We start from the raw sequence: 18,535 nt of genomic DNA on the forward strand, positions 1-18,535 counted from the left end.
TCATTATTTCTAAGATTTTAACTATTTTATTGCTTTTATTTCTTTGTCAAGCTTTTCTTTTTTATTATTAACCATTTTTCAAATGTTATTTATTTTCTATCTGCATTTTCTGTAGTTTCCTGAACTTCTTTAAGGGGATTATCTTAAATTCTTAGTGGTCTCATAGACTTGCATATTTCAGGGTCTATTACTGAAGCATTATTAGTTTATTTTGGTGTCATATTTTCTTGATTTTTAAAATAATCCTTGTGTCTTTGTGTTGGTGCCTGCACATTTGAAGACATGGCCATCTTTTCTGGCCTTTGCAGGTGTTCTTTGTCAGTAAGAGGCCTTCACTATTTAATATAGGCTGGGATTCTGAATAGGCCAACTGGTAGCAACCTCAGACAGGCAGATGTGGGTGTTGGGTTCTCTAGTTGGGCTGGGCCACTACCTGTGCTCTGACATTAAATGGAACTGCTGGCTGTGCTCCTGTGACAGGTGGAGCTGCTGATTGGGTTCTGCAATTGCCTCTGACTGTCCAGGGTTAGAGGTTGTCTTTCTTGCTAGATGGTACTGTTGTTTGGAATCTGTAGTTGGTCAGGGACATATGCTGAGCTCTGAGGCTGGGTGAGATTTCTGGGGTTGCTGCTTGATCGCTCAGGGTGGGCAGGGCCAGAGGCTATGCTCCACAGATGTGTGTGGACTTGGCTTGCCTCCTAGTCTAGAGTAGCCTTAAGCAGAACACCAATGGTGGGTTGAGTTGCTGCACAGCTCCTGGGGCTGGGCAAGATCAGATGCTCCCTCTGTGGATAATCACAGACCTGCATTGTCTTCCTATCTAGGGAATATGCAGAGAACCCAGGGCTGGCTGGGTCACTGCTCAGCTGCTGAGGTCCAGATGCTCCCTGTATGGGCAACTGCCAATGTGCACTTGCCTCCCAGAGTGAGTAAGGCTTAAAGATAGCATCAGGAATTGTATTGCCACTTGACCAGTGGGGCTCAGTAGGGCCAGATATGTCCCTCCTCTTATTTTAGTTACTTTAGTAAACTTATCTAATCCTCAATAAGAGTATAAAAATATTTTATTAAATATATTTCTATGTAACATTTTGTGTTATTATACATGGCACATTTGTTTGTTTTTCTGTCTTTCCTGGTGTATAAAATGCAAGGCATTTTGTTTATTGATCTTATTTTTATGAACATAATGAAGTATAAATTGAAAGAATTTGTCTGTAGATTATTCCAGATTTCCAATGTGTATTATCATATAACTTGTTGGAAATAGGCATTCTACTTTTTCCTTCCTGGAAATTATAATTCTTTTTTCACTTTCTTTCCTTTTTTGCAGTGATTAGTATTCCAGCATAGTGTTGAACAGCAATGTTTAATGCAGTTATCTTCATTAAGCTCCTGAGTTTAAGCCTCCTACTATGATATATGATGGTAGCTATGGGTATTTTTAAATAGCTCTCTATCAGATGAAAGAAGTGCTCTTCTGTTGCTAATTCATAAAAGGTTTTCTTTTATTTCTGGATTCACAAGTGTTTTAAATCATGATTAGATGTTGAAATTTATATATGTTTTATTAACATCTATAGAGAATCTTATAGATTTTCTCCTTTAACTTATTAAGGTAATACTTACATAAATATACATATTCCAATGTTGACTTAACCTTTTATTCCTGGGTAAGCTCAATTCAGTCATAATGTATTAAGTTTTTTAAAAAACATTTTATTGGAATTTATAAAATTTCTTATTAATGTTTTTTGAACTGCCTTATTGGTTAAATCCCCCAATTAAAAGGCACAGAATGGCAAGCTGGATAAAGAAACAAGACCAAATGGTATCCTGTCTTCAAGAGACTCATCTCACATTAACAACATCTACAGGCTCAAAATAAAGGGATGTAGGAAAATCTACTAAGCAAATGGAAAGCAGAAAAAAGCAGGTTTTGCAATTATAATTTGCGACAAAACAGACTTTAAACCAACAACAATCAAAAAAGACAAAGAAAGGCAATATATGATGGTAAAGGGTTCAGTTCAACAAACATAACTATCCTAAATATATATGCACCCAACACAAAAGTACCCAGATTCATAAAGCAAGTTCTTAGAGACCTTCAAAGAGATTTAGACTTCCACACAATAATAGTGGGAGACTTCAACACCCCACTGACTGTATTAGATAGATTATTGAGGCAGAAAATTAACAAGATATTCAGGACCTGAACTCACACTGGATCAAATGGCTCTGATAGACATCTACATAACTCTCCCCCCAAAAATAACAGAATATACATTCTTCTTATCACTACATAGCACATACTTTAAAACTGACCACATAATCAGACACAAAACACTTCTCAGCAAATGCAAAAGAACTGAAATCATAACAACACTCTCTCAGACCACAGCTCAATAGAATTACAGATCAAGACTAACAAAATCACTCAAAACAATACAATTACCTGGAAATTGAATAACCTACTCCTGAATGACTTTTGGGTAAATGATGTAATTAAGACAGACATCAAGAATTTATTTGAAACTAATGAGAAAAAAGACACAACATACCAGCATCTCTGGGACACAGCTAAGGCAGTGTTAAGAGGGAGCTTTATAGAACTAAACAACCATGTCAAAAATTAGAAAGATCTCAATTTAAGAACCTATTATCACAACTAAAAGAACTAGAGAACCAAGAGAAAATCAATCCCAAAGTTAGCAGAAGATAAGACATAACAAAATCAGAGCTGAACTGAAGGAGATTGAGACATGAAAAACCATTCAAAAGATCAATGAATCCGGAGTTGGTTTTTTGAAAAAAATTAACAAAATATACAGACCACTAGCTAGACTAATAAAGAAGAGAGAAAAAAATCTGAATAAACACAATCAGGAATGACAAAGGGGATATTACACTGAGCCAAAGAAATACAAATAACTATCACAAACTATTATGAACACCTCTATGCACACAAACTAGAAATTCTAGAAGAAATGGATACATTTATTTAAAGGTGTTAATTAATTTTTCTGTTTTGTTTTTTGTTTCTTAAAACCCTTTCTCAAGGTATGATAGGTGTGATTCACATGTAAAAAGCTGTACATATTTAATTTATGCAACTCAAAGAGTTTGGTGATAAGTATATACCCATTCAAATCATCACCACCATCAAGACTATAGACATATTCATCATCTCCTATAGTTTCCTCCTACCACTTTTACTGTAATTATTACCATTATTGTGTGTGTGTATGTGTGTGTGTGTGTAGTATGAACAGAATATAAGATCTACCTTCTTCACAGAATTTAAGAATACAATAGTTTATTGTTAGCTACAGGCACTGTGTTGTATTGTAGATCTCCAGAACTTCTTCATCTTGCACAAATGAAATGTTTTTATACCCTTTGAATATCACCTTCCCATTTTTCCCTCCCCTCATTCCCTGGCAATCACAGTTATGCTCTATGCTTCTATGACTGATGATTTTAGATTACACATGTAAGTGAGATCACTTTTATGTCTGGCTTATTTTACTTAACATAATGTCCTCCATGTTCATCCATGTGTCAGGATTACCTTCTTTTTATTGTTGAATAATATTTAATTATATATATGTCACTTTTTAAATCCATTCATCTGTCAGCAAATAGATTGTTTTCATATCTTGGCTACTGTGAACTATGCCACAATAAACATGGAAGTGCAAGTATCTTTTTGAAATCCTGACTTCAATTCTTTTAGATAAATGCACAGAAGTAGGATTGCTGGATTATAAATTACCAATGAGGTTACTTATTTTATATAATTTTGTATACTGCAACTTTACTAAATGTATTAGCTTTAACAGTTTTTTGTGAAATCTTTAGGGTTTAGTTACATGTAAGAGCATGTAGCATAGTTGTATTTGTATTTTCTTTAAGGAATCTGCATACTGTTTTCTATAGTGAATATATCAATTTATATTCCCAGCAACAATGCAGCAACACCTGTAATATTTTTTAAATTAGTAATAACCAGTCTAACAAGTATGAGGTGATATCTGCTTATACTTTTGATTGAATTTCCCTGATGGTTAGTGATAGTGAGTCACTTTTCATGAACCTCTTGGCTATTAATATTTATATTTCCTTTGGGGGAAATGTTTATTCATGTACTTTGCCCATTCTAAAAACTGGAGTATTTTTGGTTATTAAGTTGTATGAGTGTCTTACATATTTTGGACATTAACTCTTTATCAGGTATATACTTTGAAAATATTCTCCCATTCCACATGTTGCTTTTTATTTTGTTGATTATTTCCTTTGCTGTGCAAAAGCTTTTTAGTTTGATGTAATCTTACTTGTTCATTTTTGCTTTAGATGGAAAACATGAGTTTTCCATCACTCTGTTGCATGTAAATATCCAGTTTTCCAAACACCATTTATTAAAGAAACTATCATTTATCCATTTTGTAGTCTTGGTAATCTTACTGAAGATTAGTTGACCATACAGCATGGGTTTATATCTGGGCTCTTAATTCTGTTCCATTGATCGATATGTCTTTTTTATGCTAGTACCATATGGTTTGATTACTATTAGGTTGGTGCAAAAGTCTTTGCAGTCTTTGCTATTACTTTCAACGGCAAAAACCACAATTACTTTTTTCATAACATAATTTGAAATCAGGTAGTATGATGCTTATACTTTGTTCTTTTTGCTCAAGACTTACTTGGCTATTTAGGGTCTTTTGTGGTTCCATGTGAATTTAGATTTTTTTCTAATTCTGTGAAAAATGCCTTTGAATTTTAATAGTGATTGCATTAAATCTATAAATTTATTTGGGTAGTATGAACATTTAAGCAATATTAATTCTTCTAATCCATGAACACATGATAGATTTCTATTTATTTGTGTTTTATTCCATTTCTTTCAACAGCGTCTTATAATTTTCAGTGTACAGATCTTTCACCTCATTGGCTAAATTTACTTCTAATTTTTTGATGCTATTGTAAATGAAGTTGTTACCTGGATTTCTTTTCAATTTATTGCTAGTGTATAGAAACACTACTAATTTTGTATGTTGATTTTGTATCCTACAACTTTGCTAAATTCATTTGTTAAGTTCTAACAGGTTTTTGTGGATTTTCTAGGGCTCACTACATGTCATGTCATCTCCAGAGACAAATATGTTTCTTCCTTTCTGATTTGGTTGCTTTTTATTTTTTATTTATTTATTTATTTTTTGCCTAATTGCTCTGGCTACAACATCCAATACTATGTGGCAAGGATGGACACCTTTATCTTGTTCCTAATCTTAAAGGAAAGCTTTCACTATTTCACTGTTGAGTATAATGTTAGCTATGAGCTTATCATGTGTAAACCAAAAATAAGTTCTAAGCTTCCCAGTCGACTGAATGGACCCCCCTTCTCAAGAAAGGGAATTCCCAAGTAAACCTGAAGGACGAGTCCAGGCCATGATGGGAAGGTGAGGTTGGGCATGCCTCATTATATCCTCTTCCCTTTGGAGTTCAGGCACAACAGAGCAGCATTAACATTACAACAGAGGTCTTAAGACTGACAAAACGGACTCTTTATAGCAATAAAATACCAAATGCCAACCTGTCATATAGCATCACATTACAGATAGCAGGCCCTGAAAGAAATTAAAATATTTTACCCCAAAGCATATTTCTTTGACATATTTTGAAATAGCCTGGCAAAGCTGCCTCTGGTGGGTGAAATGTAAATTCTCTACAGAATATAAATTTCCCTTTCCAGGTCTTTGTCTGATCCTGAAGAGATTGATTAGCTGAGAGTCTAGCAATTTTTAAAGATCTGAATATGAAACATTTGCCATCTATTGCCTGTAAGAGTGGCCACCTATGAGACTTCATCTACATGTAAGAACCTTGGTCTCCACATCCCCCTATCCTAATCCAGACACTCTTTTCTACGATTCCAGGTCTTTTAGATAATAACTTAACTCATAACCATTTGCCAATCAGAAAATCTTCTAATCTACCTATTACTTGGAAGCCCCCACTTGAAGTTGTCCTGCCTTTCCAGACCAAACCAGTGTATACCTTACATATATTGATTGATGTCTGTCTGTAATTTCTGTCTCCTTAAAACATAAAATCAAGCTATAACTCAACCACCTTGGGCACATTTTCTCAGGACCTCTTGAGACTATGCCTTGGGCCTTGGTCACTCACATTTGGCCTAGAATAAACCTCTTTAAATGTTTTATAGAGTTTGACTCTTTTTGCGGACACATATGTGATCTTTATTATGTTGAGGTACATTCTTTTGTTACCTAATCTGTTGGCTTTTATTATGAAAAGATGATGAATATTGTCAAATGCTTTCTCTGCATTTGTTAACGTAATTATACATTATTTGCTCTTCATTCTGTTAATTTCATATATTATATGTATTTATTTGCATGTGTTGAAACATTCTTGCATCCCAGGGATAAATTCCATTTGATCATGGGGATTCTTTTAATGTTTCTTTTAATGTACTTTCTAATGATTCTTTTTATCATGAATTTGATTGGCTAATATTTGTTGGAAATGTTTGCATCTATGTTTATCAGGGATATTGGCTTGTAATTTTCTTCCTTTTTTGTGGTGTTTTTATATGGTTTTTGTATCAGGGTAATTGTGGCCTAATAAAATGAGTTTGGAATTATTCCCACATCTTAAATATTTTGCAAGCATTTGAAAAGTATTGGCATTAATTTTTCTTTAAATATTTTGTAGAATTCACCAACAGAGCCATCTGGTCATGGAATTTTCTTTCTTGGGAAGATTTTGACTATCAGTTGTATTTCTAACTCATTCCTGGTCTGGTATTTTGTTAAAAAATTCTGAAGCAGTTTTTATAGGTTGTATGTTTCTAGGAATGTATCCATTTCTGCTAGATTATCCAGTTTGTTGGCCTATAATTTTTCATAGTGCTATAGTCTAACCTTGTCTTTGGTTTCACTTTTCATTATTTTAGTTACTCATGATCAATTGTGGCCCAAAAATATTAAATGAAAAATTTCAGAAATAAACAATTTGTAAGTTTTAAATTGCACACCATTCTGAGTAGCATGATGAAATAAATCTCTATCATCCTGCTCTGTTCCATTTGAGACACGAAAAATAGCATATATAGGGTTTGGTACTATCTGTGGTTTGTGGCATTCAATGGGGATCTCGGAATGTAACCCCTGCGGATAAGGGAGAACTAGGATCGTCTCATGACATTTCATATTTATTTCTGTGGTACCAGTTGTAATGTATCATCTTTTATTTATAATTCTATTTATTTGAGTCAGCTCTTTTTTTCTTGGTTAATCTAGGTAAAGGCTTGTCAATATTATTTATCTTTTCAAACAAACAACATTTAGTTTTATTGATCTTTTTATTGTTTTTCTATTTCATTTATTTCTGCTCTAATTATTATTTTTTCCTTCCTTCTGCTAAATTTTGGCTTAGTTTTTTCTTTTTCTAATTTCTTGAGGTATAAACTTATGGTGTTCATTTGAGATCTTTCTTTTTTCTTAATGTAGATATTGATAGCTATACACTTTTAGAGCTGCTTTTGCTACATTCCATAGATTTTGCTATTGTTTAAAAATTTTTCATCATCACTATGGTTTCAATGTATCCCCAAAGTTTATGTGTTGAAAACTTAATCCCCAATGTGATAATGTGGACAGGTGGGACCCCTAAGAGGTGATGAGGCCATGGGGATCCTGAGGATCCTGCCCTCATGAGTGGATTAATGCCGTTTTTGCAGAAGCAGCTTCCTTCCTCTTTCTTACTCTCTTGCCCTTCTACCTTCCTCCACGGAATTACACAGCTAGAAGACCCTCACAGGATGTGATCCCTTGATCTTAGACTTTGCCCTTCTACCTTCCTCCACGGAATTACACAGCTAGAAGACCCTCACAGGATGTGATCCCTTGATCTTAGACTTTGCCCTTCTACCTTCCTCCACGGAATTACACAGCTAGAAGACCCTCACAGGATGTGATCCCTTGATCTTAGACTTTGCCCTTCTACCTTCCTCCACGGAGTTACACAGCTAGAAGACCCTCACAGGATGTGATCCCTTGATCTTAGACTTTGCCCTTCTACCTTCCTCCACGGAATTACACAGCTAGAAGACCCTCACAGGATGTGATCCCTTGATCTTAGACTTTGCCCTTCTACCTTCCTCCACGGAATTACACAGCTAGAAGACCCTCACAGGATGTGATCCCTTGATCTTAGACTTTGCCCTTCTACCTTCCTCCACGTAATTACACAGCTAGAAGACCCTCACAGGATGTGATCCCTTGATCTTAGACTTTGCCCTTCTACCTTCCTCCACGGAGTTACACAGCTAGAAGACCCTCACAGGATGTGATCCCTTGATCTTAGACTTTGCCCTTCTACCTTCCTCCACGGAGTTACACAGCTAGAAGACCCTCACAGGATGTGATCCCTTGATCTTAGACTTTGCCCTTCTACCTTCCTCCACGGAGTTACACAGCTAGAAGACCCTCACAGGATGTGATCCCTTGATCTTAGACTTTGCCCTTCTACCTTCCTCCACGGAGTTACACAGCTAGAAGACCCTCACAGGATGTGATCCCTTGATCTTAGACTTTGCCCTTCTACCTTCCTCCACGGAATTACACAGCTAGAAGACCCTCACAGGATGTGATCCCTTGATCTTAGACTTCCCAGCCTCCAGGACCATGAGCCAAATAAACCGCTGTTCATTATCAATTACCCAATCTCAGGTATTCTGTTACAGCAGCATAAAGTGGACTAAGACAACCTCTGGGCATATGCTCTGTGGGCATGTTACACATGGCCTTTATTGTGTTGAGCTACATTCCTTCTATACCTAATTTGTCGAAAGTTGGTTTTGTCATGAAAGGGTGTTGAATGACGTCAAATGCTTTTTCTGCATCTATTGAGATGATTATGTTGTTTTTGTCTTTCATTCGTTAGTGTAATATTTATTGATTTGCATATGTTGAACCATCCTTGTGTTCCAAGGATAAAGCTCACTTAATCATGGTAAATGAATCTTTTAATGTGCTGTTGAATTCTGTTTGACAGTGTATTTGGTCTTTCTATCACTCCTCCTCCTCCAGTCTGTACAGCAGACTTTGGTAGACAAAGACCTTGACCAGTCAGCCTGGCTGGATACTCCGGAAGTCTCTCAAATCTTTTTTACGGATGTACCTGCTTTACTCCTCTTGTTCCTTCTTGGTGAGAGGGAGTCTTGGGATTTTCTTTTCTCAGTCCTGCAAAGCAGACTAGCTGCTGAGAGCCTTCCATTTATTTATCTCTAGGGCAATTCCCTAAAATACTCAAGATTGTGCACCTTCTCTCAATCCAGGAGAGTCAAGCTGATTGCTATCTGTGTTCTGACTGCATAAGTTTGTGTGCACATCTGCTAGGCTCAGGCACCCTGGCTGCAGGGAAGCACGTGCCCGACTGTGATGGACCAAGAGGTTCCAGCCACAGGGGGTGGTGTGTGGAGGGCTGGGGGCATGTATCAGCTGGCTGGGTAGTCAGCAGGCTGTGAGGTCGCCCCTAGTAGAGTGCAGGAGCTGGCCAGTAGGTTCTGCGGCTTGTTGTTCAGGTCCACGCACTGGCTGCCGTAAGCCCCTCCTCTTTCCCTGCTCCTAGCTGCCCCCAGGTGATTCAGCCACACTGGTCCCCTCAGTGTTCTGCATTAAGTGAGACAGAAATGGGTTTCCTGGGCAGCATCCCACATGCCTGGGGAATGTGGACATTCGCTTTGCTCTCACTTTCCCCATGGCAAAAATTGTGGGCTGAGGGAGTCTCTCTTGGCACTGAACCTTGGAAGAGCAGTGAGGCAGGTAGCATGAAGCAGTTCTTACCTTCCTTCACGCATCTGCTCTTGGCTTTTTTGCCTGATCAACCAGCTGGAACCTCTCAAGTGGCTTCCTAGACTCCTACAAAAATACCTTTGTTCATGGTAGTTGTTAAAATTAGAGTTTCTACGGGAGTTTGAGAACTGAAAACTCCTTTCACCATCCTAATCATGTCACTTCTTAGAAGGTTTAGTTGTATGATAGTTTGTATGTATAGTTTCATTATCATTCAGTCATAAGACACTTTTAATTATCATTATGACTTTTTCAGTGACCACTTAGTTATTTTTGAAGTATGTTTTTAAAGTTTCAAACATATATGAATATTAAATTTTCTTTTTCTCAATGAATTTAATTATATTGTGATTAGAAATCATCGTGTGAATCATACCAGTCTTTGTCTATTTGCGCTGCTATAACAAAATACTACAGACTGGCTCATTTATAAACAATAGAAATGTATTTCTCATCGTTCTGGAGGCTGAGAAGGCCAAGGTCTAGTATCAATAGATTTGGCATCTGATGAGGACTCTGCCCTCTGTTTCAAGATGTCACCTTGGTGCTGTGTCCTCTGAAGGCAATGAACGCTGTGTCCTCACATGGCAGAAGGGGCGAAAGGGTAAGTTCACCCCCTCAAACCCTTTTATAAGGCACTAACCCATTCATATGGGCATAGTCCTCAGGACTTAATCACCTCCTAAAAAGCCCACCTCTTAACAGTGCTGCATTGGGGATTTAGTTTCAACATGAATTTTGGAGAAGACACAACGCTAAAACCATATCGCAATACCATTTTCTTCAGAGTTTCTGCAAATGATTTTATGTGCTTGAGCCTGATGAGAATTAATTTATGTTCTATGTGTGCTTCCAACGCTTTGCTGTGGGTGCAGCCTTCTAAGAATATCTATTAAATTGGGTTTGGTAATTTGTAGTTCAAATATTTTACATTCTTACTGATTCAAGTCACATTGCAACTTGATGGCCCATGATTAAGTGTTCAGTCTCTCCTAAGGTCTAGCCCAAGATGTATTTTTCAAAAGAATAGTAGTTATTCATAGAGAATGGCAGGGCTCTGCTCCTAAATCCTGAGGGCCTGTGCCATGATTCACTTATGGGGCCTGGCAAAGGCTCCTAACAGCATGCCTGTCTGTTACTCTCTGTGGGCCACATTTTGATCCATGCTTCCGCCAACCAAACTACAGAGCCTTTCTTACATTCTGAGCTGCAACATTAAATGCAGAATCTCTGATTAGTGAGGCCATTACATGTGGTTTGAGCCAACCTTATGTCCTTGTACCGCCACCTTACACCCTAAATATCATTTGACATGGATTCTCTGGATTTCTGGTCTGTATAGATTAGAATAATCAACTAGCTCTTTTGGAGTGTGGTTCACTTTCTAATGCATCATGCATTTTTTCCAACTTTAGGGTCCTGTTGAAACTTGAGCCTAGGTACAGGTCTAGAAGCAAAGAGGGATGGTAGGGGTGGGTCCTGAGTAGAATCAGCATTGTCTTGCGTGGCAGCTGCCTCAGGAGAGAGGCCATTACAGTTTCTTTGGGCAATGCAGGGTTGATCCCCTGAGATGAAGGTGGAGAGGCTATTTCCAATTGACGCAGAGAGACTGAGACTGCTTTCACTGGCAGACTCATCAGCATTTAGGGTTCACTGTCCCCAGCTCCATCAGTCTTCCCATACATCCCCATTTCAACTTTCTGAATCTCATTTCTTCCCAGTCAATGCCCCCTCACATTGACAGATATTCTGAGGAACAAGTTTGGATTTCCACTGTCATTCAGCCAGTCACCAGATGAGTTCTGAATTTGGTTTTCAGCTGTCTTAGCCCGGTGGCTACAGAAAATAAGGGTCTCTTTCAGGGCACTCATGGAAGCTTTCATGTTATTTATGCAACACCAAGAAACTCAGAATTCAAATTCCTCCGCTCATATTTTCTTTCGTCACTTTCCTCACTTTCTCTAGCAAGAATAGGAGCAACCAGCCAATCTCATCTTATTCACTAGGTCGACAAACACGTTTGAAAATATGATACACCAGTCAACCCATGGTTAATTACAGGTCGCAAATGGTGATATTTTGCATATCTGTATTGCTAGATCACAGCATGGACTTTCAGTGCTTTTTGTTTTGTTTGTTTGAAGACGAGGTCTTGCTATGTTGCCTAAGCTGGCCTCAAACTCCTAGGCTCAAGTGATCCTCCCACCTCAGCCTCCTGAGTAGCTGGGACTACAGGTGTGCACAGTAATCCCAGCTCAGAGAATTTTAGAATTTTAGGGATGACTGAAAAGTCATCCCTAAAATTCTTTTTCTCTAGAAATACTCTTAGTACCAAATTTGTATTAGCGAGAGTTCTCCAGAGTAACAGAACCACTAGGATGTATACATACATATATATGTATGTATACGTCCTGTTGTTTCTGTATATTTGAGAGAAAGATGGAGATAAAGAGAGAAAGGAAGAGGAGAGATGGAGAGATTTAGTATAAAGAATTGGCTCGCATACATCATGGAAGCTCTTTTAGTTCCCAACTCATGGGTGAGTCAGCAATCTGGAGACCCAGGAGAACCAATGGTTAGTTTAAGTTTAAACCAGAAGACCTGAGAACCAGAAGAGCCAATGGTGTCAGTTCTGTCCAAAAGTTCGCAGGCTCAAGACACAGAAAGAGCCAGTGGTTCAGTTTGAGTCTGAAGGCCAGCAGCCTGCTCTGAGGCCAGGAAGAGCCAGTGTCCCAGTTTCAAGGCTCTCATGCAACATCATTCTCTCACTTAGGGAAGGGTCAACCTTTTGTTCTATTCAGGTCTTCAACTGATTGGGTAAGCCCACCTGCATTATGGATGGTAATTTTCTTTACTCAGTTTACCAATTTAAATGTGAATCTTATGTGTAAACACCCTCACAGAAACATCCTGACTAATACTTAACCAAATCTGAGCAAATCATGACCCAGTCAAGTGGACACAAAAAATTAACCATCACAGGGATACATCATAGGGGAAGGAAATACTTAATTCTACTCCTCTGGAATTGTAAACAATTCTATTTCCACCTAACCAAATGTTTATAACTTTATTTTTACATCTCATTGATTTTAAACGTTTAAAACAAATCATTAAAACTGAGAAAGATAAAACAACAATGCCAAGATAGAGGCTCCTGTCCTCACTCTGAGTTACTCAAGCATCCACTCCTCCTCCTCTTCTCCTCCCCTCCCTACTCACCTCCTATCTGTACCCTGGATTCCACCTCTTGGCTCAGATGAGCATGCTGCATGGAACAGGATACGCTCCCAGCGTTCTCTTGGACGGTCAGGGAGAGCTCCACATCAAACAGGCCATGCATGTTCGTGTTTGTCCTGGAGTCTGCGGACAAATCCTGTCCTTGTGGACCTTTCCACTTCGCCATGGGCCGGGGGAACCAGCCCGAGGACCGACAGAGTAGTTGGATGCCTCTGTCAACATATCCCACGATGGAAATGAGAGGAACTGAGCCCAGTGCTGGGGAGAAAACAGGGAAGAGCTTAAAGCAAAGATCATATCCCAGAGCCACAGCAATTCTGAGTCAAGTGCATTAGTCCACCCCCCACCCATTCTCTCTCACACACACACACACTGAAACCGCGACCACCCCCCGCCCATTCTCTCTTACACACACACTGAAACCGTCAGTCCACCCCCCACCCATTCTCTCTCACACACAAACACTGAAACCGTCAGTCCACCCCCACCCATTCTCTCTTACACACACACAAACTGAAACCGTCAGTCCACCTCCACCCATTCTCTCTCACACACACACACACTGAAACCGCGACCACCCCCCGCCCATTCTCTCTTACACACACACTGAAACCGTCAGTCCACCCCCGACCCATTCTCTCTCACACACACACACTGAAACCATCAGTCCACCCCCACTCATTCTCTCTCACACACACACACTGAAACCGTCAGTCCACCCCCACCCATTCTCTCTCACACACACAAACACTGAAACCGTCAGTCCACCCCCACCCATTCTCTCTCACACACACAAACACTGAAACTGTCAGTCCACCCCCCGCCCATTCTCTCTCACACACACACACTGAAACCGTCAGTCCACCCCCACCCATTCTCTCTTACACACACAAACACTGAAACCGTCAGTCCACCCCCCACCCGTTCTCTCTCACACACACAAACACTGAAACCGTCAGTCCACCCCCCCACCCATTCTCTCTCACACACACAAACACTGAAACCGTCAGTCCACCCCCCACCCATTCTCTCTTACACACACACACACTGAAACCGTCAGTCCACCTCCACCCATTCTCTCTTACACACACAAACACTGAAACCGCGACCACCCATTCTCTCTCTCACACACACACACACTGAAACCGTCAGTCCACCCCCCACCCATTCTCTCCCTGAAACCGTCAGTTCACCCCCCACCCATTCTCTCTCACACACACAAACACTGAAACCGTCAGTCCACCTCCCGCCCATTCTCTCTTACACACACACTGAAACCGTCAGTCCACCCCCCACCCATTCTCTCTCACACACACACTGAAACCGTCAGTCCACCTCCCACCCATTCTCTCTCTGAAACTGTCAGTCCACCCCCCACCCATTCTCTCTCACACACACACACACACTGAAACCACGACCACCCATTCTCTCTCACACACACACTGAAACCGTCAGTCCACCCCCCACCCATTCTCTCTCACACACACAAACACTGAAACCGTCAGTCCACCTCCCGCCCATTCTCTCTCACACACACAAACACTGAAACCGTCAGTCCACCCCCACCCATTCTCTCTCACACACACAAACACTGAAACCATCAGTCCACCCCCACCCATTCTCTCTCACACACACAAACACTGAAACCGTCAGTCCACCTCCTGCCCATTCTCTCTTACACACACAAACACTGAAACCACGACCTTTGGCAAAAGCCTTCCCAAGGCCTTTTTTTCATTTGCCATTTTTTAGCAACTACTGTATATGCGTCGCTATTCCTAGGCACCAGTTATGATGAAGTAAGACAGAACTGCTTCTGATGAGAAACTTTTCAGGAGCTCAGCTACTAAAGTAGAGAGAGAGCTGAGCCGCCAGGTGTAGGAGTAACAGACCAAAGGAACGATGATCCAAATTAAAATAATAGTGAAGCCTCTGATCAGTTGCTACAAAAGTACAAGCAAGAGCTAAACTGAGGAAGATGCCAACTCCTCCCTGTTTCATCCTCCCCCATGAAACGGAACATTCCAGTTGAGGGGCAGATGGATCATCGCACGTGTGGGGCTGACTCACTATTGACGGAGGGCTGAACAAAAGGCTTCGCAGCTCTATGAATCCGGAGCTCAGGAAGGGGGTGTAGGGCGGAGGAATTAGGGTGTAAGATACTGGATACTAAGACAGAGTAGAGAAAAGTGTCTTGGAGTTTGCCTTTTCTGTCACGGAGGAATGACAGCCAGCGGCTGGGAGTAATAGGATTTACCAAGCTGGTTGCCGGTAGAGAAAGGCAGATTTATTAGAGAAAGTGGGAAAATACGTTGCAAGGAAGGCAGTGGGCAAGTTAGCATGAGGGAAGCTAACTGCAAGAAAAAAAAGGCTCGTTGGAGATTTTATAGAATGGAACTTGGGCTGATTGATAACGCCAAGGTGGCGAGGAGCCTAACTTATATTCTTTTGTCAGCTGGGATGTTTGATAAATTGAGGTGTTTGGTGATAGGCAGGAAGTCTGTGAGTTATGTATGTTATCTGGGCAGAAAGGCCAAATGTTCTGGGCCATATATCCTGGACTGTATGTCCAGGACGACAAAGAAAGGCAGACCTGTAGCTTCTCTGCTGTCTCTTTTGTTTAAATTTTCTAGACATGAAGAAAGGCATGTTTATAGTTTATTTCCTTTTTTTTTGTTTGTTTTTTGTTTTTTTGGTTTTTTTTTGCTTTCACCTGGTCCCACCAGCCTGACTCCTTTTCCCGTTAGGACCCCACATTCTCCTCCTTGATACAAGGCACTTGAAAGTCCTGCCCAAGGCCTGAAATCCTGAGAATTAAAATGCTTGGGCTAGAAATGCAAATATGTAAAGACCAGGACAGCTTGGAGGGGCCTGAGGGCTCACCTGAAACTCTCCTCAGATTGCAAAGCATTGGCTGTACTCCAAGTCCGCTACGAGGAGGAGGCCTTCCAGGAAACGCTTTTGAAAATTGCCCATGGTCAGGCCTGAAATATCACTCATAGTGGATTTTTCTAATTTTTTTAAGTTAGTCAAATTTAGCAGTGGGGAGTTGTATACCAATTTTAGTGACACTGCTGTTCGTAAGTTCTGATAATCCACTCGCATCAGAGCAGCCCCACTGACAGGTTTGTAATCAGGAGACAGATTCTTCACAACTCAACGCACAACTGTAAACAACCAATTTCTTTTTTTTCCTTCTTTTTGTTCTTCTTCTTTTTTTTTTTTTTTTTAATAGAGATGAGGTCTTGCCATATGCCCAGGCTGGTCTCGAGCTCCTAGACTCAAGCAATCCTCCTGCCTCAGCCTCTCAAAGTGTTGGGATTACAGGCCTGAGCCACTGCACCCTGCCCCATCAAATAAATTTCACTGTGAAGGGTGTGACTATGGAAGTATGGTCAAGTTAACGCCGAGCATTCAGTGATTAATTGTCAGGGGAAGTCACAGCTTCCTGGAGCTGACATTCGCTCCCTGCTGTATCAGATAAACAAAAAATCTGTAGGACAAGGGAGCAGGAATTTTTATTTGTTAATTTAAAAGTAAATTTTCATAAGGAAAACTACGTTTTGACAGTGGGGAAAAAAAGAAAGAAAGTATTGATATAAGTAATAATTTGGATAGATCGCAAGAGCATTATGCTGAATTTAAAAAGTCAGTCTCAAAAGGTCACCTGTGGTGTGAAGCTGTGTATGTAACATTCTTGAAATTACAACATCAGGGAGATGGAAAACCCCAGCCAGGGGCTGAGAAGGGGTGGGTGTGACCATAACGGGGTGGCAGAGGGAGATCTTTGTGATGGTGGGGTAGTTCTGTACCTTGATGTGATGGTGGTTACATGACTTTAAACGTGTGATAAAATACATAGAACTATACACATAAGACAGAAGGAACTTGCAGTATAGAGTGCCGCCTTCTGACTAAATGACCTGAAATTTTAAAATTTCCTTATTGAACAAACCACTCGCCAAGCCCAGGATGGTTCTCTGGGACAGCGAAGTTCTGGGAAATGAAACTGACCTGACACCTGCAGCTCCCAGGTGGCCTCCTGGTAGTAAGAAGACTGGGAGCCAATCCAGCACCCGTAGAGGCCGTCATCCAACACAGTAATGTTTTCCAGCCTCAGAGAGAGGCGCCCCCCTGCAATAGAATCCTTCACCAATTTTGTCCTGCCTTGATACTGTGGCATCTGCATAAATGGCTGGTCCTTCCCATCCCTGTAGAGGTGGACCACGCTAAAGCGCTGGCCCCTGAAGAACCGCACTTCCATGGCCTCTGCGTTGGTCTTAGGCAACAGGAAACAGGAGAACACAGCGTCCTCCCCCACCAAAGCCTGGACAGCCTTGTTTGGCCCAAACACCTGCCACTGCCCTGTGGGAAGAAATACAAAAGATAAACAATCAAAACCCTTTATAGTGTGACCTACTCAGGGCTCCACTGGGCTGGGCTGGAGATGTGCGTCAGGGAGAAACATTCATCACAATCCTGTTTCTAAAGCCAGTGACTTGCATTTGTATATCTCCTTACATTTGACAAACCATGTCCACGTCAGGTACCTCATTCGGTCTTGAGGAACGCCTGCAGAAATGTGAATTATTAACATTTTTATTTTCAAGATGAGAAAACCATGTTATCCAGAGGAAAAAGTCTCTTTCTGAAAGTAGAACCTTTGATTCCAGGAGATTCTATTGTCACATAATCTCCCATCTGCCCATTTGCTTCAATTAAAAAAAAAAAAAAAAAACCCAAACATCCCCTTTTCCATCTTCCTTGCTAAAAACCAAAGTTGACGTCTTTCTATTGACCTAGAGAAGAGTGTGGGCCATAAAGTCTCCAATTTGGGGCAATTTGTTAAGGTTTCCTTCAAACACAATATTACACCAATGTTTTATGGCTACTATGGAATATTTCATTTCTGCCCATGGCGCACACAATTATTTGTACTTCCTTAGTTTTTTTGGAAATCTACTTGTTCTGCCAAGTTCTGAAAGACATGCTATGGCACTGCAACAAGATTTTGCCATTTATTTTCTGTAAATTTGTTCTTTGGCACATTCATGTGTGACTTACATTTTCCGTAGCATGTACCTTTTGCACTTGTGTAGTAATTTTTTCCTTTTTACTTTAGCACTGAATGGTGCTTCATCTAGTGCTTAGTCAACATATCTTGCCTTCATTTTTGTAAAAAAAATTCTTAGTACACGTATGTCCTCACCTCACTTTTGAAACTTTCTTCATTGTCTTGCTTCAAGTGTGACAATTACATGTTTTCTGTGTGCCCCCCCGCACAGCTCTTGGCTCTGTGGGGACAGGGCCTGATTTTCTTGCTCAGCATAGTACCCACTTGTTCAGCACAGAGCCCGTCACACAGAACAGGCTCCACAAACAACTTACTCATGTGAACGGCGAGCCCCATT

The 18,535-nt window shown here is 40.4% G+C and overlaps 1 protein-coding gene across 1 annotated transcript in view; it reads right to left on the reverse strand.

The window, feature by feature from the left end:
* Positions 1 to 18,535, reverse strand: part of BTNL8 (butyrophilin like 8) — a 79,330-nt gene that overhangs the window by 25,503 nt on the left and 35,292 nt on the right. Inside the window, exons 2-3 of the mRNA XM_050795150.1 lie at positions 17,139 to 17,489; positions 13,107 to 13,382 (exon numbers count right to left, since the gene is read on the reverse strand). Coding sequence (XP_050651107.1) covers positions 13,107 to 13,382; positions 17,139 to 17,388 — 526 coding nt within the window. The 5' untranslated portion in view covers positions 17,389 to 17,489. The remainder of the gene's footprint in view (positions 1 to 13,106; positions 13,383 to 17,138; positions 17,490 to 18,535) is intronic.

This window comes from Macaca thibetana, chromosome 6, assembly GCF_024542745.1.
Source record: "Macaca thibetana thibetana isolate TM-01 chromosome 6, ASM2454274v1, whole genome shotgun sequence".
NCBI classification, from domain to species: domain Eukaryota; kingdom Metazoa; phylum Chordata; class Mammalia; order Primates; family Cercopithecidae; genus Macaca; species Macaca thibetana.